Here is a 24,763-nt window from a genome sequence, read left to right on the forward strand (position 1 = left end):
TTTTTTTTTTTTTTTTTTTTTTTTTTTTTTTTTTGGTTTTTTTTTTCCTGGGGGGTGGGTGGTGATGGTGAAGGGGAGGATTTCTACTGTGCAGCGTTTGCTGGAAGGAAAACCCTGTAGGTGAAACCATATGGGTTCTCAGTGGCATGGCTTAGTGGCTTCTTGGCTTTACAGTTTTCGGGCGGGGAGTGTTCAGGGTGTGTTTTAGAAGGGCTCTCCTGTTCAAGAGAGCTTGAATAGATACGTTTAGAGAAGCAGTGCTTTCCAGGAATTTAAATGAGACCCTTTTTTTGTGGTTGCTTTTCAAGGCTGTTCTGTTAGTTCTATATTTGCTTTTGCAGATTGCTCTTATCAATAGTTAGGCAGCTGTGGTAGCATATAAAAATCGATATTCTCAAAGGAAAAAAGAAAGTCTCGGCGAATTCACCTCTACTAAGCGGTGTAGATCGCTTCTGTGGTGTCTTTTTATAATTTATCGGGAATGTTATAGTCTCTAATACTCAACTGCCATTTCTAGTTTATTTTGTTATGGCAACGTGTTTCATTTGGTACTAGAAAAAATTGATTGGGTTACTCATTCAAGTAATTTAGTTGATAACTTGGAGGAACGTTTAGTCATGTCATTTCAGATGTGGAGGGAAATGTTAAGAGAAAGGCAGGAGGCAGCGGTAAACATCAAGGTTTAGGGTTTTGCACATTTTTTTAATCTGATTTTCCTTTTTCAGTCTTGCAAACTTTCTGAACTTTAATCCTTTTGCAATGAAATTTTCCAGGCGTGGTGTCTGCATCCAGGTAATTTTAATACATATATATGTATGTACATATCTTTTTTTTGTTTCAAAAACTTAGGTGAAAATAATTCAGCTGGTTTTGATAGTGTGGGGCTGTTGGATATGGGGAAAGAATTACTACATGTTTTCCTTTTAGAGATGGAGCTCTTGCAGTTTTTTTGTTGATTTTTTTTTTGGTTTTTTTTTTTTTTTTTTTTTGAAGGGGTTTTATTATTTTTGTAAATCTGAAGTGTGGTTTAGAGGTATTATTTTTTCATGGGCAGTTTCTGGTTAAAATACTGTTTGACGGGAAATCCTGCCATGGATACCTACTGGGTTTGCGTGTGTCTTGATAAGACCAACTGCTGCGCTATGGGAAAAGATGTGCTGTATTTGCTGAACGAGAAGCTGTGATAAAGGGTCTGGAGGTGAGGTCCTATCTGTGTAGTCAAGCGCAAGGACACTCAGCACTGATTTCTGTAGCTGACGACTTTGTGGACACTTCTGCTGTAAGAGGCAGGGCTCCTCTTGCCATTTGCTGTGGAAGTGCTGGATTTGAGAACTTGTAAATGAAGACTTCAAACTACTTGTAGGCAGAAGTATCCTCTGATTGAGTTTAGGATGTCTAAAACTCCTAGTGTTGTAGTCAGAGAGCTCTTTTCTGTTCTCCACCTCAGCTGGGCTGAGGACAGGATTTCCCAGCATTGTCCACACTGCACATGCAGAGTTGGAGGATATGTACAAAATGTTAGAGGTTTGTTGCAAGGTTACAGAGTTCTATATCTGTGGTCTGTTATGTGTTTTCTACCAAGGAAATGAAAATAAAGGCCAAACAATAGGGAAAGTGTTACAAAAACTTTTTAAAGGGAGCTTAAAGAGATGCTAGGGTTGCGTATGTAAACGTCCTAGTGGAAAGGTGTCATGGATGAAGTTGTATGTCCATCTTCTCTCTCATTCTTTGAAATCTGTAAAATGATTTTTATGTGCCCTCTTTGGTTAAACGTAGAGTTGTGCATAAGTAAAATCTGGTGATTTTGTTTCCTGATTTAAGAACAAGAAAAGAAAATTTAAAAATAACTGTAATACTACAGAATTTGGTTTGCTTTTTTTTTTTTTTTTTTTTTTCCTATTGCAGATTAGTTAAATAAGATAGAAGAGCATCCTGGTGGTAGCTTCCTAACAATTGCTTTGTAAATTGATGCTGTGTGTGCTGCTTACTGCATATACTATTGGGGCATGCTGGATTTTACATGAGTTCTTGGAATGCTACTGGCTCATCAGAAATAGTATGCAAATCTCTCTGTAGTAATTTTCAGATTGTGATTTGGAAACTTCTCTGTATTTGCTAAGGAACTGGCTAGCAGTCTACAGAGAAGTACTTGGGCATATGGTATAGGCTCATTTTCCATGTATTTAGCTACTAATGGCATTAAAATAAGCCAAAACACATTAAATACCTCTCTAATATTAATGATCTTGTTAAGAATTTGCTGAAAATACTACTAAAATCACAGACGTGTACAAAGGCTGCGTGATCAGTGTAAAGGCAAATTCAGGGAATAGGGTCAGTGGGAAATCTGCTGATCTGCAAAGGTCTGCTAAGATGCTGGTTTTGCTACAAAAAAAATTGGTTGCCCCTGTGGCGTTGTAACTTTGGAACAAAGACATAGGAACTTGCTTCAAGGAATGGAAAATCTGACTTTGCAGCCACTTTTGTAGTGAAGAGATAATTTGTGTTGGGTAAGGCTGTTGGCTTCCTCAGCCTAAAGGTTTACAACCCTTAAATAGCTTTTCCTGACACTAAGCAGTATCCCTTTCATGTGTTTGAAGTGTGTTAGAAAGGCTGGCTGGCAACACTGGTACTGATGAATGAAAAAGAGAGAAATTTTCAGCATCAGATACTTTCTTTAAATTATTTCCCTTGTTGTTAGTTATTACCAAGCATTAGACTGCCACACTTGAATATAATTAATGTAATAAATGGCTTATTAGGTGCCATCTGAACTTTTGCCTTGTTTAATTATAGAAGCTTAGTGCAGTGGTCTGTGTACAGTATTCACCCCAAATAATTGCTTTCAGACTTTTATCTGACTATGGTTATTTTTGGAGCAGCTGCATACATGGCTTTTCCCTGAACTTTGCACTTCTTAGGCTCTCACTTGCAGTCCTGACACTACATTTTCAATTTGCATAACTAAAAGCAGTTGCGTTTTGATTTTGGTGGTAGTAATTCAGAGCAATTGCTCTGCATGCCATTCATATGTTAATGTGTTTTGAGCTTCCTTAAAATTTTCTAATTCATGTTTAGGTATCAATCAATCCATGACACAAATGGGAAAGCTGTAATAATTTCTTTTTCTTAAAGTTTTTAAATGGTTACTGAAGTTAAGAGTATTTCTTACAGTGACGTATGTATTGAAAATGATGTTAAAAATGTAAAAGGAGTGGCATGGTATGAAATCTGCACCACAAAGGACTTTCGATATCAGGTTCAGATTCAGCAAACTCTTCTTCATGTGCTTAATTACATATATTAATTTCACAATAACTGCCATCTTCCTCCCGTAGAACTCATGGTGACATATTTAGAATGCAAGATCATGTGAAAAGCTGAACACACCTCCCATATTATACCTAAGAAAAATGTAAAAACTCTGGTACTTGTTATTGGGTTTGTAAACATTTTGTATTTTAGATCCAGTCTTTTCTAAGGTGCAACCATAGAAAGCTGATTTTCTTGATCTGTAACACTTTAAAAAAAAAACAGTCTTGTAAAGAAATTCAGATTTCTTTTTATGGGTCTGAAAATTTTACATAGACTAGAAACAGTACTTCAGTAGTTGGCCTTGAGGGCAAAGCATGCCAAAATCATTCTGCTTGCTGTATGAGTTTTTCAGAGATTGTCTCTTTCCAGAAGGATAAATGTTTGAAGAGTTAAATACCAGGGAGCTGTTGCCAATGTTCTTGATGAGGGTCCTTGACCTTGGGTGCTTGCACCTGACAGATGCTCTGGCAGACCTTGTTGGTCTACAGATCTTCAAAGCCCTGTTTTGACACCAGTCACTTTGGAGAGGCCAGTTCTTCCATGCTGCTGAAGATGGCCACAGAGGCTTGGAGGAACTGGGGAAGTGGAACAGAGTTTAGCTGTGGGGTGTGGTGGCCTGGCTTGCTGTTATGTTTCATTGGAGATGCAGCCGTACAGCTGGATGTGTGTGTGTTAGCGCACTGTGCTTTCTGGAAGCTTGTGCTTAAGAAATCTAAATGTAAATGAAAGGTAAATGTTATTCATTGCATAGCTCTGCAGTTGTCATCAGAGTAGGATTCACCGCAGGTTTTGTACAGTCCTCTGTTTATTGTATTAAATTGTAGGAATGCTGTCTGAGAGTAGGGTGTTACATAGCTGGGGTTGTGAAATGACTGCAAGTGATCTGAGGTATGAACACAAAATCTCTGTAACAACCAAACAGCTTTTAACTTTGGAAAGGAAAGTACTTCTTTCTTCTTCACATGTGATATGTATTTGTCTGGCTGGAAGATATGTGGCCAACCAGAGAGAGCTTAGCAAGATGGGGAGATTTGTTCTGTCACTTTCTGAATCTGTTACGTCATGGATGGAGCCAGAGGTCTGAAGGGTGTAAAATTTGATGAGGTCTCTTTATAGGATCCTCAGTTTAAAGTAACTGTGCTAAGTTCTGTATTTAATTTTGGTAGTGGAATCGTCTTTTAGTCCATCACTACAAGGACTACTTTTGGTCTGGTCACTGTCATACCAGTTTCTCAGCAAAGGCTCTGATCCTGTCTCTGTGAAATACCAAGTCGCGTGTGCCCATGATGTTCTGAGTAAATACCTTCTGTGTATAAAAATGTAGTGATGTACTCTACAATCATAGTCCAAAATGCCTTCAAACTTTGCATAATTGAGTAGTGAAGAATTTGCCATTCTCTCATGAGGCTAATGCCTAGCTGAGAAAATGCTAGTTAAGAGTGCTGTTTCAACACAGTCTGAAAAACGTAGGTGTTTTATAATTCACTATACAAAGCAGGAGGTGTTTGGCTCTGGACTGACAATGGAATGTCGGGCCATTCACCCTTACGCTGCGTCAGGGAAGGGAGGTCAATAACAAATGAAAGCTGTTACCATCTGATGGCTGTTCAGTCACCTGTGAAATGTGGTTTCTAATAGACAGGTTTCCACATCATAGGAGCAGCAACCGCAATTAGATGAGCAGAGCCAGCCCCCTTGTCAGAAGCCTCATACATCATGCCTCAGCCTCAAACCGATCCTGCCAGTTAAGTGTTTCCAAACACAGCCCGGGGACCCGTGATTGCTCTGTCTGCTGGTGGAGAAAAGAGCATGTTTATTGTCAAAGCTGTTGGCCTTTCTCTCCTAGAAAGGCTTAATCTTTAAAAGCAGAAAAAAGTAGAGCCTATGATGTCTTTACCTGGTCTTAAAATCAAGAGTCAAACGTGGTTAGAAGGGGAAAAGGGATTTTACCTTGGTATTTATTTTAAGGATCCTTAGGTGCACAGGTCTAGGTCAAATGCACTGAAACGCCCACTGCAATGCCCACACCCACAAAAGATCTGCTATAACATTCTAGGTGTTACTAATTAGCATATCTATAAAAAATTCCCCAATGAGAGGCTTAAATGAGCCTCCCTCCCCAAGGAACCTTCCCCTGGATGGTTCTATCTTAGTTTACAGAATGTGTTCTGGAGAGGGCCTTGGGGTCTGGGGCACACTGATCCCTAACTACAAAGCTTCTAAAATGTTTAGTCTCCTAGCTGAGCAAAGAAGTCCAAGAATACAGGCAAAAAGCACTAAGAATACAGAAGCTGTAAAAAGGTATAACAGGGGTATAAAAGAAAAGGCAAAAAATCTTCATGGCATCTCCTACAGCAGCATCCATGAGGTTCTGGCTCCGTGTGAATAAGTTGCTTGCAAAATGTTCAAAGACTTCACTGGGTTTAGGATTTCATCCTGTGGAAGCATTATAGAGGGCACCATGTGTCTCCCAGTGAAGCTAACTAATCATGTCCAGACGTGGTAGTAGTTAACTGACAAATTGGCTGAGAAGTCAGTGATTAATTTTAACAAATGAGTTTTCTTTGAATGCAAGCTCATGCATGCCCATTATAACAGCATGCCTATGATAAAATTAGAGATTTTTATTCTTTAAGCTTCAAATCTGCTTGTGTATGATTCTTTTTTCCAGTGTCTTAAAACATCTGCCTTTTGTGGGGAGTATCATCAGGGGAAGGAGACAAACACACAAAGAAAAGAAGTGCTCTTTCTTTCCCAAAAGACTGTAAATACCAATGAAACGTTCAAAGTGATTGCAAAATTCTTCTCTAGTGCTAAGGAGTATTAATATATCGTATCATACAGTCTGTAAGGCCTCTGGTATCTTCAGCGAACCGCAGGTCTAATATCCAGGCCCATAAAACTAGTGAAAGGTTTTGTATCACCTTTAAGTGGGCTCAGGGTCTAGGCCCCAGCAAGTCCTAGTTTGTGTTCCAGCTGCAGGCTCCTTTCAACAGGAGACTCTGAACTTGGGTGGTAGGAAACAAAGCTGCTAGCAAACATACCTGAGTTGGGTCGTGTTTTTATGTATGGAGGAAGCTGCTTTTAAAACCAAGCCTGCTTGGGCTAAATATATTGTGAGATGTTAGGGAGAAAGCATTCAGAATAAAAGGAGTGTAGGATTTTTTTGAATAAAGCAGTATACACTATGTGACTTTCTTCCCCCTAAAGGTTGTGGTGCTAGCACAGCAATTGCATTATAGCTGCATAGACAAGAAGCCTTATTTCTTAAGAACACAAATGTGGTCTATAGCAAAATCAAGCAGTGATCTGTTTTTAGACATTTAACTTGGATACAGTGTTGCGGATGGATGGAAGTTGGTGATCAAACCACCTTGACTCCACATGCAGATCTTTATTAGCACAGCTGAAGGGCACAGAGTATCCAGGGTGGCTTTGCACAGATGAGTTCGCGTGACTGTAGCAGTGTGGTGTTGACAGTTTCTTTATAATATGCCACCTAATTTTCGGAATCTTATCATTCACCCATAAACCACGTGTCCTGATTTAAAGCATAGTTAAAAGGTCTATTTAGTGGAAGGAGTTTTACTAAGTATAAAAAGGACTGCTTTGACAAAATAGAGAAGAATGTGGCGTTAACAAAGACAACTCACTTTTCTTTTTCTTTCTTTTTTTTTAAGCATACATAACTCTCAAGTACCCTTGGATTTAAAAGACATATAGAGAAAAACCTTTTGAAAAATGGAAGTCTCTTTAAACATTGTTTCTTTCATTGTCTTGACAAACCTTGAAAAGTAGTTTCTGTGCCTGCACATTTCAGAAACAGTTCTTAGGGGGTTTATTATGTGCTGAAACATATGTTTATAAAAAAGACTATAACCTGGTGGAAAAAGTGTCTTATAATAATAAACCTGTCGATGGGCCATATGCTGCCATCAGTATGTTTGAAAAAAATAAATTCTTCTACAAGTGTTAAGTAAGTTTACAGCCTGAGTGTTAAGTTAGGGTCAGACTGTGACTCGCCCTTTGTGGATTGAGAGGGGGAGGAAAGCGCCTGCAGATCCTCCTCATGCTCTTTTCATTAGCTCACAGGGCGGCAGGAGGGCTGGAGCTGGGAAGCACCCTTCCCAAAGGGCAGTGGAGGCTGGATCTCTGTGGGAGACTGCGAGAAGTCCTCTTCCTGTAGCTTTTCCTTGGCCCTCTGCAGGTTGGTGCCGACCCAGCAGAGGGCTATGTATTTTGTAGAATTTGATTGAGCATTGTGTGGTCTCTCCTGAGAAGAGCACACCTCTGAGTTAGATTATCTGCATTTTAAAGGTGACAGAAACAGATATTTGAAGATGGTACAAATAAAAGAACTCTGATAAATCTCCAATTGGATAAGAAATGTGGAAAAAAACTTCTGTTCTTACTGCCTATTAGGTAGATAATTTTTATTTTATGGATTTTTTTGGTGATTATAGTGCCAGGTTTGTTTTTTAATGTGGGGGACATGGTCATTGCAAAGTCTTTTGTTTCTGAAGAGCAGAAGTAAGATGCAGAAGGTCAAAGGATATGTCATTCTTAAAAGGCACTTTCTGTGTGGGATCAGTGTTTGGTAAATGTGGACACTTTTGAGCCTATTTTACTTTGGATTCACTCACATAGCTCCTGTGAATGGGAGTCGTGCATGTGTGCATCTCAAAAAGAATAGGTCTCTTTGTAACACTGTTTCCATGTAGAAACATACTTCACCGGGAAGTGTTTTAATGGCCTAATGTTTCCCACCGCTGTGCACTGCTTGTTTTCCTGGCAAGGTAGCAGGTGATAGTCGTTGTCAAAAGATGTATCAAAGATTAAGGAGAATTGTTTAAAGTGGTTGACCATGCTGAAGGCTGTGTCAAGTGATTCATGTGGTTGCCATAGTATCTGTTATCAAAATCAAGATTGTCAGCAGAACGGTCTCCATCAGGAGTGAATTCCTTACCCACAGTCTCTCCAGGGTTCTTCAGACAAATTAAAAGTTTGCTCAGGGGAGCAAATTTGCTTCTTGAGGGCTGAAATCTTCCCCCTGGGTGTTCCTGTCCAGAAGTCTAATGCCCGATGTTGTGTCTATGTGTACAAGGCTCCTAGTCTAGAAGAGGGCCTTGGAGACCAAGAGAGTGGAGCAGAGAGGGGGAATCTGCTGCAGTAGAAGCACCCGGACCCCAGCACACATTATGCAATCACCGTATAAATGGAAAATAGATTGGATCAGTAATCCATGGAGGAGAGGGTTGGGAGTTATGTGGATGTTCACTGAGAAAATTTTTTGGGTTCATCAGAGAGTAAGGCTAAGTATGGATTGAAGGAGTAGGAAGAGGACAACACTAAGTCAGAGAAGGAAACCCTCTGTGTCTGGTGTGTGCTTACCTTTCCGAGTGAGGCACTTTGCTACTGGCAAGGCTGGGAAGCACCCCAGGACCATTCCTCTCCAGCTTGACAGAATGTCTCCCCATGGAACCTGTAAAGTCCAGCCAAGTTCTTACACCCAGTTGGACCTGAGGGAAGGGTCCTGGGCTTCAGTGCTGCCTCCTGAGCACAGCTGATGAGGTGATGGAGAAGCCTGCAGTGGGCCAGGCTGGCTTGCCTGCGGAATGCACAAGCCAACATGTGCTGTAAACAACTGCAGCGCTCGGAATTTGCACAAACCCACATTTAGTAATAAAATAGCCTGCAACTAGTCAAAGGCACCAGTAGTAGCCAAGCAAGTTTGGAATGTCTAAGCCAACCATTTTTAAGTTATGGTGAGCCAAAAAAAATTAGGGAACAGTCCAAGAAATGGAGAACACCTCACTTTTCAGGAACTCTCATATCTTCAAGATGCCTTGGCCGATCTACCTCAGACTTTCCAGTGGAGCTTTCCTTGGCATGAGACCATGACTCTGAAATTTCACGTGACTGGGTTTTACTTTGTTGAACTTAGGAAGGTTAAAACCAGAGTTTGTTATAGAAAGCTAATCTCTCCATTAGAAATATTTGTGCATAGTTATATTCATTCCACTGTAATTGTTCACTGCTTGTTCAGACTGATTGTATTTTTGCTCTTTATTTCAGATTTTTTTTAAAGGATAAATTCAGAGCAGTATAGGTTGAGCCAGACTGTGCATGGCTGGCTATAGGCTTATGTGGTAAGGCAGAAGCATTAGCCCTGTAACTGCTGGAGAAGGATTTGCACTTGGAGCCCTACTCCCACCGTACTATCACTTTTTGGAGTGTCTGGTTTGAGAGATCACTATTTAGTACAGCTTTTCCCTCTCTACTTGGTAGAAGAGAGTGTCTCTGTTGGCCTAGTCACACTCTCACCTCCAGGCAAAAAACGTCTCTCATTGATGGCCAGCTTGGCATTTAGGGTTTCCTTTGTGGCAGCTCCTGCTGTGGAACGCTGTAAGGGTGGCAATGGCCTTAGATGGGGATCAGTATTCTCCATGTGTGCGTTTGGGCTGCTCTTTGTTGTGTCTAAATATCTGCAGGCTGAAATGTCTAGCTTCCAAAATTGCAAGATTTCAGATAGGCGTTAGAAAACATAGAGTAAATGTTTGTGGGTCTGGAAGTGCCTTTTATTTTTCAAGTTAGAGGCACCTTAGCAGTGACTTCTGTACAGGCGTGGGACCTGGTTGTGCACCAGCCCTTTCCTCTGCTCTGAGTGCTATTTTCTGAATGATGTGAAGACCACAGCATGCCATTGCAGATACTTGGTATTGTTAGATGGAGCCAAGTGAACAAAGGTCTCTAAATATGCTGTATTTCAAGACATTGAATTAGTTTGACTGAGCCATTTTATAGACAGAGCAGGCAGGGCTGGAACAGATGTCAGGCTGGAATGAGCCCTCACCCTGAGGCAGGGGCTGAGAGTGTTTGAAGTCACTGCTTGTCTGTATTTTTCTTTCAGGGGCTTAAGTTATAAAGCTCCAGAAGAGACTTGGCAGAAGTTAGGAGGTGCTGCTCCTGAAGAGACAGGGTGCTGTGCATCTCTGTTTGGTAGGGCTGTCTTTTAGGCAGGACCACTCAACACCTGCAAACTCTACAGTCAATGAGGCCAGGAAGTGCTGTGTGTGTCTGTGCAAGGCCAGTCTTTGTCCTGTTTGCCATCTGTACTGCTACTGGCTAGCAGCTGTAGCACAGGGGCATTCCTGCTTCTTGCCTAACACACCCCACACCAAAAATACAATCGTTACAGTAGTTTACTATGGGTTAATTCCTGTAAAAGGGTGTTTGTGTGAAATACGGATCAGTAGGCTTTCTAGTTGCTCAGGCATGTTATTATTAGGAGAGCTGAAAAGACCAACAGAGTCAGCTAAAAATCAATGTGCCTCTATATAGACAGCCACTGAGAAGGGTGCAGGGTGCAGGTAATGTGATCACAGCTACTTAAACCAGTGATCAGATATACCACTACAGTCTGCAAAAGCTTCAAGCGGGAGAGAAACCCTACTGAAAACTCCTGGACCACGGAATTAAAAGAATAAAGTCTTGCAGTCTCTGGAATACATATTGCTCTTGCAAGGTCATCATGAGATAAATAGGGACACTAGCGCTAGGTAGAGCACACTATATACGTGGAACTTCGCTCCTGTCCTGTATGACGCTAGGCTCTTTATTTTTTAAAACAATAACTAGTTGCAGTTGAAAGTGCCTTGAGAATTCTTCAGGTGGTGAAAGCACCAAAACCAGAGCCATGAAAGAGGAAATGCAAAGCAAAATACATAGATATGAGGATGCTTCTTTTGATTCCTGAGTTAGCTCAGATATCACTGCACGGCACTGGAGTGCCTTCATAGTGACTGTCTGCATGATTTCTTCAGTAAGCAGGGCCTCGAAGGAGGAGGTCACCTCCAAGAATTTTTATCTTCTTGGTGTTTCTAGAAATAGTAGGTCTTCACTCTTCAGGCTGCAGAGCTGCAAAGCTTTGAGTTACTACTGGTGCTGCTCCATCCCATGCTCTCAGATGAAAGTTTCCAAGGAGTGTCATAAACGCGTTGCACAAGCTGAGAGAAGGAATAGAAAACTGCAAAGCCTGTAATACTGCAATATTATAGTATTGTCTGCTGCTGCAATAACCCTGCTGTGTTTGGAAGGTCTCAGGCATACCAGCACCATGGTTAATCAGTCAAGCAGCCAATAGTAATTCATAGCCTTGACTGCTGAGAAATTCAGCATGGCTAAGATAGACATCTGATCCAGCTCAAGAAAGTACAGGCATCTTCCCACAGCAGTTTGCTTTTTGATTGAGACACATGAAACCCTGTTTTTTTCTGAATTTTCTCACTTATTTTCTAAGGAAAAGTTTTAAAAGTATGACACTTTAATTAAAATATCCCATTAAATCCTTGATATTAGTTCCTTATTTACTGGCTTTTAACATTTTAAGTAAAAGAGGGAGGAATGTTAACAGCCGGACAATAAAACAACTGTGCAAGGGCAAGAAAGCTGTTAGATGGACACTACTGGGGTTTTGTGACTCAAAACTATGAGTGCTGGATCTACCCTGTAAGTATATGTTATAGAGTGTGAAGTCTTCCTTACCTTAACACTGAATTAAAGTCAGCCTCTTTATATGTGATATATTCCCTCAATTGTTTGGAATTGGTTATAAAGCAGAAGTGTGGTCAGCAGCAGCAGAGCAGCAAAGAGAGTTCCTCATTACCCTGCTGCCCAAGTTTCTCAGAAAGTAAAACTCAATGCCACATCAGTTCCAATGTGGTTTAGGGATATAAACAGAAATTGAATTTTTCATTTGGAGTTGCTAAACAAAAAAGTTATGTTTTTGTTCTTTGAAATGCAGTATCTTTTTAAGCAAAAGATTCCCCTCATTTATTTTCTACCGATCTGAAGTGAGGTTACAAAAGAAGACAGTTGCAAGTCCCATGTATGAAAAGTACTTAGGGAAAATGTCAAGTGACTAGGAAACAGGCATGCTAAATAAAAATGTCATTAAGAGAAAAGCACACAGGGTCAAGACTTCCAGCAATGTGGGTGGTTCATTGGTCTTGGAACAGAACAGAGGTACTACTTCTGAATTTTGGAAATCAAGGGGTAATTACAGTGATAATGGTGATGCCAGAGGAGACACACGACTGTAATCTGGAGTTATCAGTCACTGGCTGAAATGCTGGAGAAATAGTAGCAGTAGAGAAAGTACATAGAGTACATATTTATTATATTAATAGTGTTACATTTTCCAAGAAAGACAGTGCTTTTAGAGAGCTAATGTCATACACTAGAAGTCTGTTTTTCCCCTGATTCTCTCATGCCCAAGCCAAGTAATTGATTTTAAACTAAAGACACCAGTGTGCCTGTTTCATACAACAGTGTGCTTGGCAGAAAAGTGATATAACAAAATTCACATAAACTTGGATTCTTCAACTCCTGGAGAGGAGACTGTATATGTTACCCACTGATGGAAACATGGACTCCTCTACAGTGTACCCTTGGGCATGTTCTGTTTAAGTGTCTTGAAAACACGTGATTAGTCCTCATGTGCTTGTCCATGCTCAGTTTGTTTATGAAGAGTGTGACATTTACAGTATCTGCAGTCTGGAATACTGCTTTTGCCATAGCTTTTAATGATTATCTCCTTTTACTAAAAAACCCCTAGGAGATCTAGGCAAGGCAATTGCATAGAAGACTTGGCAAATACAAATTGTTAACTGCATGTGGTGATAAAGTTAGAAAACACTTTAAAGAAATCAAACTTTCCATTAGCCTGATCTGAACCATAAAAATTCTTCTCCTTTAATTTCTCTTCCCTCATGGTAAAAAAGTCTGTTCCTTCCTTCATCAAAAATGATTCAGACCTGAGGGACACTTGTAATTTGGAAGTAATTAGTAAATAAGCCAGATAAATACTATCCATTGAGATTTCTGAAAGCACATTGGATAGGATTCTTAGAGCTGTATCAAGTTGGAACAATTAAAGCTTAAAAAAATTATCTCTAGTATGATAAGTCCATTTCATCATAAATTAGTTCACTGTTAATAGTTTCTGCTGCTGTTGGGGCAATCTGAAAAGGTTTAGAAATCTGAAAAAGTAGTTAAAATAGAAGAAAATCTATAACAGCACAGCATCTTTAGACTAAATTTTGACAGTATCCAGATTCTGACTTGCAGTGAGATCTTGCTTCTGTGCAAATGCCATCAGCAATGTTCTGGGTCCACAGCTGAACCTCAGATCTGTGGGTGTGGGTACTCGCTTCTCCGTAACTAGCTTTAAAAAATATTTGTCTTGGTTCTGGTAGGGCATAACATACTGTCTGCCTGCTTGTGTAAGAAAACCTTGGTGGTGCTCGTTCTCTTATGCTGAAAGCAAAAACTTGTGACTGTTACTCTTCACAGATTCGGGCTCTGTAAGTGGAAAAGCAGACTTTGAGGTACAAGATATGTTTGAATAAATGTGGTTTGTAAGTAGACCACTCAACAGCTGCTCACAAATTCATCTTAAAATCTTTATCTCTACTTAAATGTCACTTCAGGATTGTGAGGTGCTAGCGAATTCTCCTGTAGCTTTGCATCAATGCACAGGTGGGGTAATGGGAACACACATAGCTGTGCCATTACTCCCTGGGAATAACCTCGTGTCTCTCATGGTCCTCCAGCATCTGTTAGATGTAATATCATGTTTCACATTTGGAAGGTTTATATAATAGAAGTCACTGCAGTTACTGGAAGTACTATGAAATTATACAATGCATTAAAATTGATTAAAACATATGTACTGTTCCCATATAGATTTCCTTCTGCTTTATTGGAATGGTCAATTTGGTTTAATCATTCACCAAACCAGGTTTGGTGATTGATAGGTTTACTGCTAGTGGCAGGTGTCCTACCTGCCAGGGTAGGGAATTTCCAGGTAGATTACCAGCACCTTGCTGTACTGCCTCATGTCCAAATACTGATTTGTATGAATTTTACTCTTTTCCTAGAGCAGAGCAAGCACAACAGACTGTTTTGTGTAGATACTGAAAAATTTGAAAGAGTTTGGAGCAGATTAAACACAGCTGAACACCAGAAAAAGAGTCTTGTCACTGCTTGACATCATTTATGATTACTGATAATATATCTATTTGCATTTTTATACCCGTCTTTAGAATGAACTTCAATGCATTCTTCTCTAACATTTAAAAAAACCTGACAACCCAGCCTGATGAAAGTAGGAAAATTTTGCTTTGCTTGCAGTCATCCTGTGTAGTATTGTCTATATCTGCTATGAAGTTTTAACTGTTAGTAAAACATCTCTACTAACACTCTGACTAGAAGTATAGATGTAAATCAGGAAATAAAAGCAAGAATCCTGAAAATTTTAGAAATGTTAAGCATTAGTTTTTAAGTCAGACTAACTTTTTTCCCCATTTATTTAGTGTCTGAATGGGATTGAAGGAAGACTAAACCCCATCAGCAGAATATGTTTGACAGGACTGGGTGTTGCTAAGGAATCAATCTATGCTAAAACAAGGATTTCTTTTTCAGAACAGTCTCTTTTCATGTTGACAGAGAAAACCTTCTTCTGATTGATTTAGGGGAGTGAATTGGCTTTACTTTATTACTTGTCTTGTGCCTTCAGCACTTAAAAGCTGCAGGCAAGGGTTGGGGTTGTATTATCCTAGGCAAGGGTCAAAATCACATAAATGTTTCATCTCCAGCCTTGCGAACTTTTTTCCTGATTCTCCCAGTGGTTGGTCTGAGTGTTGCCAGTAGCTTTCCTAAACAGCAAATGGTGCCATGGTGAGGGAGAACTCCTGTTTCCTGGGAAGGGCACGAACCAGAAGAGAAGCAAGCACTGTCTCAGAAGAGGCTCCCTGGGAAAGCAAGCAGGTGGATTTGCTAGGGCAGTGTGGGCAAACCACAGCTACTCCTTGCCACAGGTGTGAGGGGGTCTGTTCCCATGGATGCTGAGCTGTCAGTGCACAGCAAGAGAGGAGAGGGAGAGTTTCAGAGGTTACTGACATCTTGATGCGAGCATGGCTATGCTCCGTGCTGGGCGGGAGGATGTGCTTCATCGGCACCTTCTTAGCAGATGCATCCACATCTTCTAAAGAGAGTGTGCAAAAGACAGGCAGGGGTTTGCGTGTCTTGGCTACTTTAGGGTAGTCTTAGAAGGAGGGCTTTGTCATGAAATCAGTGATATTTCAAAGGCATTCCTGTTGGCTGAAAACCAAGAAATGCATAGCCAGCATTTGAAATACTAAGAAATATATTAATGAAAATTTTGATAATCCCTGTTGAAAAATTGAAGGAAGGGAATATATTACTGGTTAGCTTCAGGTTTCAAAGTCAGTATTTAAATTGAGACTTTACGCTAAAGATAAGGGCACAAAAACTCTACCAAGTATCTTGGAAAGTAAAGTACTTATTCTTTCACAGATTCATCTGTAGTAGCCTGTAGATCTCAAAATGCAAGGTTTTAGGTTTTGTTGTCTCTTATGATGGTGAAAATTATCATCAAATGATAATTCCACAGATATATCCAGTGAGAATGGTCTCAATCTTATCACATCCTTCTAACTTTTACAAAAAAAATCAACTAATGCAAATAATCTTGAGAACTAGCAGCTAACTTGCTTCTCACTTACCTCAGTTTCTCACTGTTTTAATGGTGTCAGAGCTTTCAGAGAACCTAATATTTTTTCTGCTACCTTCCATCTTGTAAAGTCAGTTGTATTTGTAGGGAGTGAATGGCAGATGCTGGGAGAAAAGACTTCCTGTGTGCTGCATGTGGGCATCAATGATTGACAAACGGCAAAGCTATGAAGCACCCAGACAACAACCTTGGTTTCTCACTATTGCTCATACTAGTTTCATGCTGGTAGTTGTTACAGATCCTGTTTCTCTGTAAAATTTCCAGACCGGTAGGATTCAGGTCCCAGTGGTTCATGTCAGGTTAAAAACAGCTGTATCCCCCACAGAAGAGATTTCTGTTGATCTAGTCATAATTTAAACTAATTTTGTCCATGGCCATGCATAAAACAGTGCCAGAATGGAGAAAGAAAGAAAGATGGGGGGAAAAATATACTAATACCACTTCATTTTGCTTTAGGAAGCCAACCAAAATATCCCAGCTAGTGTAGGTTGACTATCAGCATAGTTAAGTATTAAAGTATAAAAGTAGTATCAGCATGTTAAGTATTAAAATATACAAAAAAGAGGGGAAAATTGTTTCAGTCCAGGAAATTTCATTTTTAGATTTTAATGTAACAAGGGCTAGACTGACTTCATCCTTCAATTTGGCAAGCCTTCTTCCAGGGTGAAACTTTTCATTCAAGCTTTTGGACTAAGGCAAATAAGCACATAGAAGGCATGTTGTTTGTATGTATATATATGAATATCTAGAAATGAGATGTTAACAATGATAGTTTTCTAAATATCCTCCTGCAATTACTTTGCTAACATAAACAAATGGGAACTGGCACTGAGATAGAGCTGAGAACAATTTGTTTAACATTGTTCTATATTAGAGTTTTTAAACAAGGGCTGAGTTGCTTGCTTTCTGGAACAAATGTAAAAAGACAAACTACAGTCTAATAAAGAAGTTGGTAATTAAAAAGAAAGCAAAACAGCTCCTACAGTGTTAGAAACATACACTAAGAACATATGTGGCAGATGTAAAATATACTGCTACACAGAGACGTGGATAATCAGGATATCTCAGAAATGCTGCTGCTTTAGAGTGGAAAATCAAAATTCTCCAATCACTTCTGCCTGGAAGAGTTAGTGAATTTGGTCAAGTTTTTTGTGATGGGATTGAAACAGATCTTTTTTAGCTGCACTCTCTGTTCATGTATGTGTTAGTATAAATGTTCCCTTCTTTAAGGAAGCAATTCAGATTGCCCTTTTTCAGTGCAATTACTGCTGTGTTAAGTTCAAGTAATATAGCATCTAAAAACATTTATGGAGCAAAGAAAAGAAGCCTTTTATTCTAACCTTGCCAAGAGCAGAAATAAAATGAGCTGTTGTACTGGAAGTGTAGAACTGCATGAGGATTTGTAACGTCCTATTTCTCGTGGTTTAGTCTTGTGTGCAGGCTGAGATTTGTGTGATTTAATGAGACTGTGATTCGTTTATCCTGTCAAGCTTTAAATAAAAACCCTCAAAGCACTTCCTTCCTTTTTTGAATTACGTGTTTTTGCAAGTATGGTATCAAAAGCTGCCCCTTAAAATGAGGGAGGGGAACCAAATGCAGTTATGTCTGTTGGCTGGATTTTTTTCTTCTGTTTTATTCGACACTATATAGAGTAGTATTATCCACTTCTCTGCGCCTCTCTGTCTTGTTTTGGGGCATTAAGAGGTTCCTGCCATCCTGTTCAGTTACACATGAAAACAGAACATAAGCACAAGCTGCTCCTGAACTCTGCTTTTGCTGGGGGGAATGGGATTAAAACCTCATTATGTGGGTGGGAAATAATAAGTCCCACAGAAAGCCAGGCTGTGCCGAAGATGGGCATGAACTCCTGCTTGTGTTGTGTGTCCTCAGGCACCATCCGTGCCTGTATTGTGGAGCATCCCTGCATGGCGTGTGAAGTAACATTCACGGGGGAAAATATGTGCAACTCTTTTGGGTGCTGATCCATTGCAAAGATCAGTCCAAAAGTGCCCTGGTGCAAGGGCTATGCTCCACCTGCAAGGGCCAGGGTCAGTGCTCCAGCGTCCCCTTCCCCAGTCACAGTGGTGGCAGGAAGCAGCACATGGACCTGGGACTGGCTGTCCAGAATAAGGGCAAAAGACACAGCGTGGTTCCTGCTGCTCACCCAGGCTTCCCATCTGCTGAAGGAAAATGGTGGTCTCTTTCCCATCTTGGGAGGAATAGAGTAGGATGCTCAGGTGGAGCCTTCCCTCAGCAGTAGCAAGGCTCTCATTGTGCTTCCCCAAAGGGAAGGATGTGATCTTTCTAGTGGAAGGAAGTTTTTGCTTCCAGTTCTCATCCCTGTGGTGCTGAAGTGTCACTGCCTCTGGCAGGTGTTGTTTTGCTACTCCACCAGCACTATGGGCATAGTTTATTTTCGGTCTTTTCTGCCTTCCTGCCCTCTGTGCTGCCCTAAAGCCAGATTTCCTTCTCTCCTGGCCCAGTGCCCCAGCCTCCCCCAGCCCCTGCTTCTTCCTCTGTGTTGGTGTTCAACTCACTTCCTCCTCACTGATCTCGCTGCAGCAATAAAACTAAATACCTTAATAATGTGGTTATGTGTGAGCGGAGGATGCGCAAGTAAGTGATGGCCATCAGTCTGATCACCTCGTTTCTACACCTGGCTTTTATCTCCAGCCAGCTTGATGTTTCAGTCTGCACAGCATTCAGCTTCCTAGGACCTTCATGGTGGTCAGATCCCCTGGGAACAGCTGCCGTTCCCCTGCAACCTGCAGTCTGTGAGAGGGAGGAGAGCTGCACAAAGGTAGCACAGAAAAACCTCGTGTGGCTCTGTGGTTTGATCTGCGGAGGAACTACTGAGGTGTAAGAGTGGAGCCTGCTGGGATGGTGTTTGTGCAAACCTAGATCCCTCCATGACTATGCAGGGGCATACTGAATTTCACTTTGGAAAAGTGACTTGCACTGTCTTTGGATATTTGCAGTGGTTTTAAATTGATGTAGATACAAGTGGATTTTTTTCCCCTGCAGTTTGGATCAAGAGACAGTGCTGTGGCAGCTGAAATATGACCAAAACACATCCAAAACACCCAGCTGGTAGATCTGCAAGGGCAGTAAAGATGTTTCATGTGCTTCTTTACTGTGTGTGAGGGCATGCTGGGGACTGTGGCCCCAGTGGTGATTTCTGCACACATGTCCCATGGTGGAACCAAGCTCCGCTGGCATTCGCAGCAACTTGAAGCAGCCTTGAACCTTTGCAACTTGCTGTGAACAGAGCCAGGACACAGCAAAGGTGTGGCAAGAGCAAATAGCAAAAAAAGAAGTCAGAAGTAGATAAGGCTGAGTGCAGGTAGTATGTGGCTCAGTGAGGGGCTCCTTGAGAGGCTGTGGGGGGTGATTTGAGTTATGCTGTGAAAACTGCTTGGCTTCACACAACTGTGTGACACTTCAGCCCCTTTGTATTTTTGATTAAAGTGCCTGGAAGTGATTTACGCTGAGGTTGTACTGAATTTCATATGGAGTGATATGTAGTACATTTCTATAGGAACCCTCAGTTAGAATAACAAGACTGTGGTCAGCTCATAACCAGTCTGGAAAAGCCAAAGAGGTTCAGCTGTCTCCCCTGACGTGAAATTTGTGAGGAAATCCTGGCTAGAGTGGTGAATCTCAGGGCATGTCAGAGTGAGAGCTGCTCTCATGGCTCCTGAGAAAAGCTGCTGCAGGTTGGGTAGGTGGAGGTTGACCTATGAGATGCAGTCAGTCACTGGGAAGCCAGGTTCTCCCTGACCATTGTTGTCACATTAAACATTTCCACTGGTGGTGGGAAAGTCTGCATGTGAAGGCTAAGAGCTGGTATGGCTATTTTTACTTCCCTCCTGTCAGCCCACACTTGGACAACCTGTACGTGGTCTGTCGGCTGTGGGAAAGTGATAGCTGGCTTCAGTGCCAGGAAGCTTGAACGTGATGATGGAGCATGGAGACTAGATGCACAGAAGATACCTTTGACCTTCCACTAAGCCCCAGAGACTGATGCATCTAAGCCCCTATGCTCCTACAGAATAATCTAGGACACGTTCCTTGGTAGAAGCTCCACTGAGCATTTCTCCAGCTTCCAGGTTGCCAGCTTGAGTGAGTTTTACTGCAAGTTTCACTATATTTGGCAATTTACTTATAGCCTAAGCTCCTGGAAATGGGTCATTAGTAAAAACAAGTTAAAAAAAAAAAAAAAGGGTTGCTTCACTCCCACCGCCTTTAACTTGAAATCCTAGGTTTTATCAGAGGACCTAAGAACAAGCACACTGCCTGCCTGTGTCCTCAGAAGCAAGAACCTGAAACTGCTCTTTCGAAATGCTCTGACTTGGGACACCTGGCTCACATTTAGTAGGTGATTCAGGTTAGTTATTTGAATACCTCCCAAGGAATTTTGTCTAAGTAGATAATTAAATATAGGTTTAAAAGGCAATATTGGAAAAAAAACCATTCTACTTCAGATTTCTTTGGGTGTTTTTTCTTTATTTCAGAAGACAGTTTCTTCAGTTGCCACAAAAAATACTGAATGCAGCTTGACTCCTCTGAAGGAAAGAGCCAGATTTATCGGGACTAACAAGGAAGTTGTCCAAAAGAGATTTATTAATTAGGAGGCCTAATCACAGCCAGTAAGACAAATGCCCAGGCCATCCACAGGCTGATATACATCTTTTGGCAGTCACCACTCCCCACAGGCTTGCCTGTCTGTTGCTGCCTACTGTATGGCTTCCACCACAGAAATGATGTGATAACACTAAAACCAATTTGGCACTTTCCACATGAGAGGACCAGTGTGTTCCCCACCCTGGAAATGCAGCCTCCAGCTGTCTTGCCCTATGCCAGAGGTTTCTTAATACTCTGGAATTAGCTGACTAAGAGATGAAGCAAACTAACGGAGCATTTGCTATCTGTTCAGGCTGCCTAAGCTTTCCATCAAATAATCCTTGGTCTCATTCTCAGCCCCTTGGGAATGGTTGCCCACAGCTAACATTTGGTACCCCAAATAACCCTGTGGTGACCTTTGCTGCAAAGCTGCAGCTAAGAAAAACCCTGTTTAACATAACAGTGCACATCTTAGCACATCAACTTGAACCATCCTGACCTCTGAGCTGCCAGGGTCTGTACAAATTAATTTCAACAATAGACAGTGTTGAAAGGAAGGAATGTTTCAAAGGAATTAAAAAAATCTCCCTTATCCATCTCTTCTCATTTAAGAAATAGTCAGGAGGCCTACTTTAGAAAAATGAAAAGTGCTCCTTGTTGCAAAACAATGGGCTTTGTAAAGGGAGGGGGATCTCTTTGGTTTCTTGCATCTTAGCATGGCAAAATGAAATTTCCCACAACTGGGTGCTGCTTCTGGAAAATCAGCCTTTAATTTCCACTGGGGAATTGCCTTTATTTCCTGGGATGCCTCAAAGATACCATTGGGGTTTGCCTTTCTTTTTCATAGCTGCTGCTAATACTTCTATTAAGCAAATAAGTTAAGTCTTCCCACTTCACTGGTTTGTACCTTGCTTCATGTTTTCCAGGGCTTTTGTGTGAATGACCAGACTGGGAAAGGAAAAAAGCCATTCTCCATATGGCAGTTGGAACTTAAATCAGTTAATGATTGAAGGAGCCCATCAGAAAGGAGATATGTAGGGAAATGAGGTCTTCAGCCTCTGGGGCAGACAGGCTTATCACTTCTGCTGAAGAGGAAGCTGGCTTGGGTTAAGTCTCGGGTGTTTCCCTCAGGGGTAGACTTATTCCTCTGCTCCTCCTCTGCAGCAGCTTTGACTCCAGCAGTCTGTAAGTAGGGAGGATTGTTACAGCAGGGGGGTGAAGTTGGAGACAATGAGAAACGCTGATGATAATTTAAAAACTTGTGTAGAATTGAAATTGTAGTTTGAAAGCTGTATGTTGAGCATAGATAAAAGACACGGAAGCTTATTCCTAAAGCATCCAGTGGACTTCAATAATTACACCCATGAAGCCACCTGTTTTTGTTTATTTAGCCAGTGTAATTCTTTGCAATTGTCCTTTCTGGTTTCCTGCACAAATGCTTTTCTCTTTGCAATTGACATGTGCTGCTGAAGGCAGCACAGGGCATGAATCCAAGTGTATCCCCAGATGGTACAGAGGAAGATACCCCCATGAGCAGCGGAGGGGTCTGCTGCCAGCAGGAGGGTGGTGGGGAGCATGTGAAAGGGCTGCCCTCTCCTCCCAAACATTTTCAAAGCCAGGGACTGCGAGGTGTGAGAAGCTGCAAGGGCTGAGGGGGAGAGGGCTGGATGTTTAGTGTAGAAGGAGATAAGGTAAACCGATATTTCTCTGAACTTAGTGCAGCTTTCCACACACAGCCTTTAAGATCCTGTGAGGTTGTAGAGGTCCTCTTGCAACTAATACAGTAATGACCTTGAATTTGCTTCCAGCTCAGCTGTACTGCTGGAGGACAAGGCATTTCTTGTGAGCAAAAAACATTAAAGCAGCACAGAGATTTGCCTGCATAGCTCCAGTCTTCAAGAGATTTGGGTATCCTTTTTGAGGCCCCACTTGCAACGAGGAATTGCAGATAAGCTTCTGCAGTAGTTAATGTGTAAAGTTTTTGGTTTTATTCCCACTGGTGCCTCTCCTTTTGCTTGCAGTGTTGACAAGTATACCGTCAGATGCCTTTTTTTTGGGTATTTTTTGGGTATTTTTTTGCTGCACAAAGAAGGTAATCGTATGCATGCTTATACGTGCATGCTGAGCAAGATGAGTGTGCTTTCATAACATGACTGCTGTGGGGGGCTTCGGGGGGCAGATATTAGTTTGCTTTAATTTGAAAATAATTAATAATGTGTCTCAGTCCTTTTTCAGATTGTAACCTGAATACTGAGTCTTGACTAATTTTTTACTCTGAGGCAGTCTGCTGTACCAAACACGTATGATCACAGACAATTAGAAATTTTTGTAGTCTCACGTGTGAATTAAGGCTAATCCTTTCTATTTCTTATCAACTTGTGGTTATAAAATAACAAAAGGGGGGGGGAAATGAGCAAATCGTAAGATTTTGTTACAGATTATCTTTAAATTGTGTCTGCACTTGCTACGTGACTCAGTGGAAAATATTAGTAACCTCTTCCTTTATAACTTTGACTTCCTGCAAGCTTATCTGTTAAAAAGATCATGCGAGATGCTTCCATTGCAGATCCTGTAAGAAATGTATATTCAGCAGGAGAAACATCTGACTGAGCAAAGACTAACTTACACAGTGGTTTGGAGGCCATGTGTTGAAAAGTGCTGGGGAAACACATCAGGGAAAATGATAAAAAGAGATGAAAGCAGATCAGATGGGTGAAGAATGCTGATTTAAAAATGTGAACCATCTGAACACTGATGAGTGGGCAGGTTGCAGTAACTTCAGGGCAGACCTAACTTGCACAACAGCCGTATACTGTAAGGCAACTCCCACAGGACATCACCTGCAGTGATTTAAAATTGGAAGGTGTGGGAGTGTCGAGGTACTGCAGAGAGCAATCTTGCAGCAGCAGAGTGCAAGGAGGAAATGGGTCAGTTGGAGTAATAGGTTTCTTCCACGTGGTTTGTGTGAGCCAAGCCAAACGAATGTGGAGCACTGGGTTATCACAGCCATGATTTTTTTTTTTTCAGTGTATTAGAAATTGCAATGAAATTTGGTCATCCAAGCGTAACTTTATGAATCCTCTCTCTGTTTGGACACTGCACTGAGCCCCAAAGTCAACTGTCTTTGTCTAATGTTCTAGGCTTTGTCTGGATCATTAAAATAGACTGTGTTTGGAAACGTAATAGTGTGGTCTCACATTCTCAGGAGGTCAGCAGAAACACAGCCTGAAGTCTCTCTGCTAATACCACCTGCGGTTTGTTCTCGCCTCTGCATTGTGGTAGGCGATTTCCCCATTTGTGCTGAAACAACTGGATGTGTGACCACACTGAAGTGGATAAAGGGGCTGAGCCAGTTAGAAAAAAACCCCAACAAAACTAAAACAAAAGTAACCCCTAACATGTAATTCCCCTGCTGTATCTGTTCCATACACGGGGGTGTTGGCAGCAGCAGAGGCACAGTGCAGGAACAAGGGACAGAGAAGGGAACATCTTATACTGGTGTTACTGCTGGCTTCTTTTTCATGTGAAAACACAGTCTTAGTTACAGCTTCAGTTTAAGGTTTGCACTCAGCTTTGATGTACTTTAACAGCTTGCAGAAAGGTGATAGCGTGTGGTAGCTGTGGTTTTGGTCCTTCCTGATGGCCAGTGTGAGCAGGCAGTGTGTTATCAGAGGCGTGTAAGCTGTGTGTGCTGTTTGGATGTGATGAAGTGGTGGCTCCTGAGGTGCAGGCTGGTAATGAAATCCAAGCTTGCTCCTGCTCCCATTCCCCTTTGCTGATCACAGCTGGCTGGTACAAGTGGCTCTTAAGTCCTGCCATTAAGTGTCCATTACAACAAATGGATTAGAAAGAAAACTCCAGAAAAAGGGGCTTGGCTTGTTTTTAATTCAGATCAGGTAAGTGATCTGACACTAATCAGTACACTGAGTTACACTGCAGTGTAGCAAGTGAGGCTGACAATGACTGGTGCAAGGGAGGTGGATGGGAAGGCTTATGGTGGGGAGGGCTGGATTTGCTTCAGTCAGGCTTGTAACTGATAGTCACACCACTTGATTAAACAAGTGAGTTCGTGTAAGGGCATAGTGTGCTCGATGGTCTAGCAATGTGTTATGTATTTTCCTTGGAGCACGGCCCCCTCAGTCAGACTTTGTTTCATTTGGACCATGCATCCCTCCACTAATGCACAAGCAGTCCAAAACCCCCAGGTATTAGTAGGGCACATACTTTCAG

The 24,763-nt window shown here is 41.4% G+C and overlaps 1 protein-coding gene across 2 annotated transcripts in view; it reads left to right on the forward strand.

Annotated features, from left to right (window-relative positions):
• The window catches only part of ST6GAL2 (ST6 beta-galactoside alpha-2,6-sialyltransferase 2), a 174,740-nt gene that overhangs the window by 126,423 nt on the left and 23,554 nt on the right, over positions 1 to 24,763 (forward strand). Inside the window, exon 1 of one of the 2 annotated variants that reach the window (XM_042039608.1) lies at positions 452 to 792. The exons of the other annotated variant lie outside the window; for it this stretch is intronic. Within the exon in view, the coding sequence (XP_041895542.1) occupies positions 760 to 792 (33 nt within the window). The 5' untranslated portion in view covers positions 452 to 759. Of the gene's footprint in view, positions 1 to 451; positions 793 to 24,763 lie in introns of those variants that run through there. 2 annotated transcript variants of the gene reach the window in all.

The sequence above is a fragment of the Corvus kubaryi genome, unplaced genomic scaffold, assembly GCF_017639235.1.
Source record: "Corvus kubaryi isolate FWS band 111438036 unplaced genomic scaffold, C.kubaryi_AGA036_p1.0 133, whole genome shotgun sequence".
NCBI lineage: Eukaryota > Metazoa > Chordata > Aves > Passeriformes > Corvidae > Corvus > Corvus kubaryi.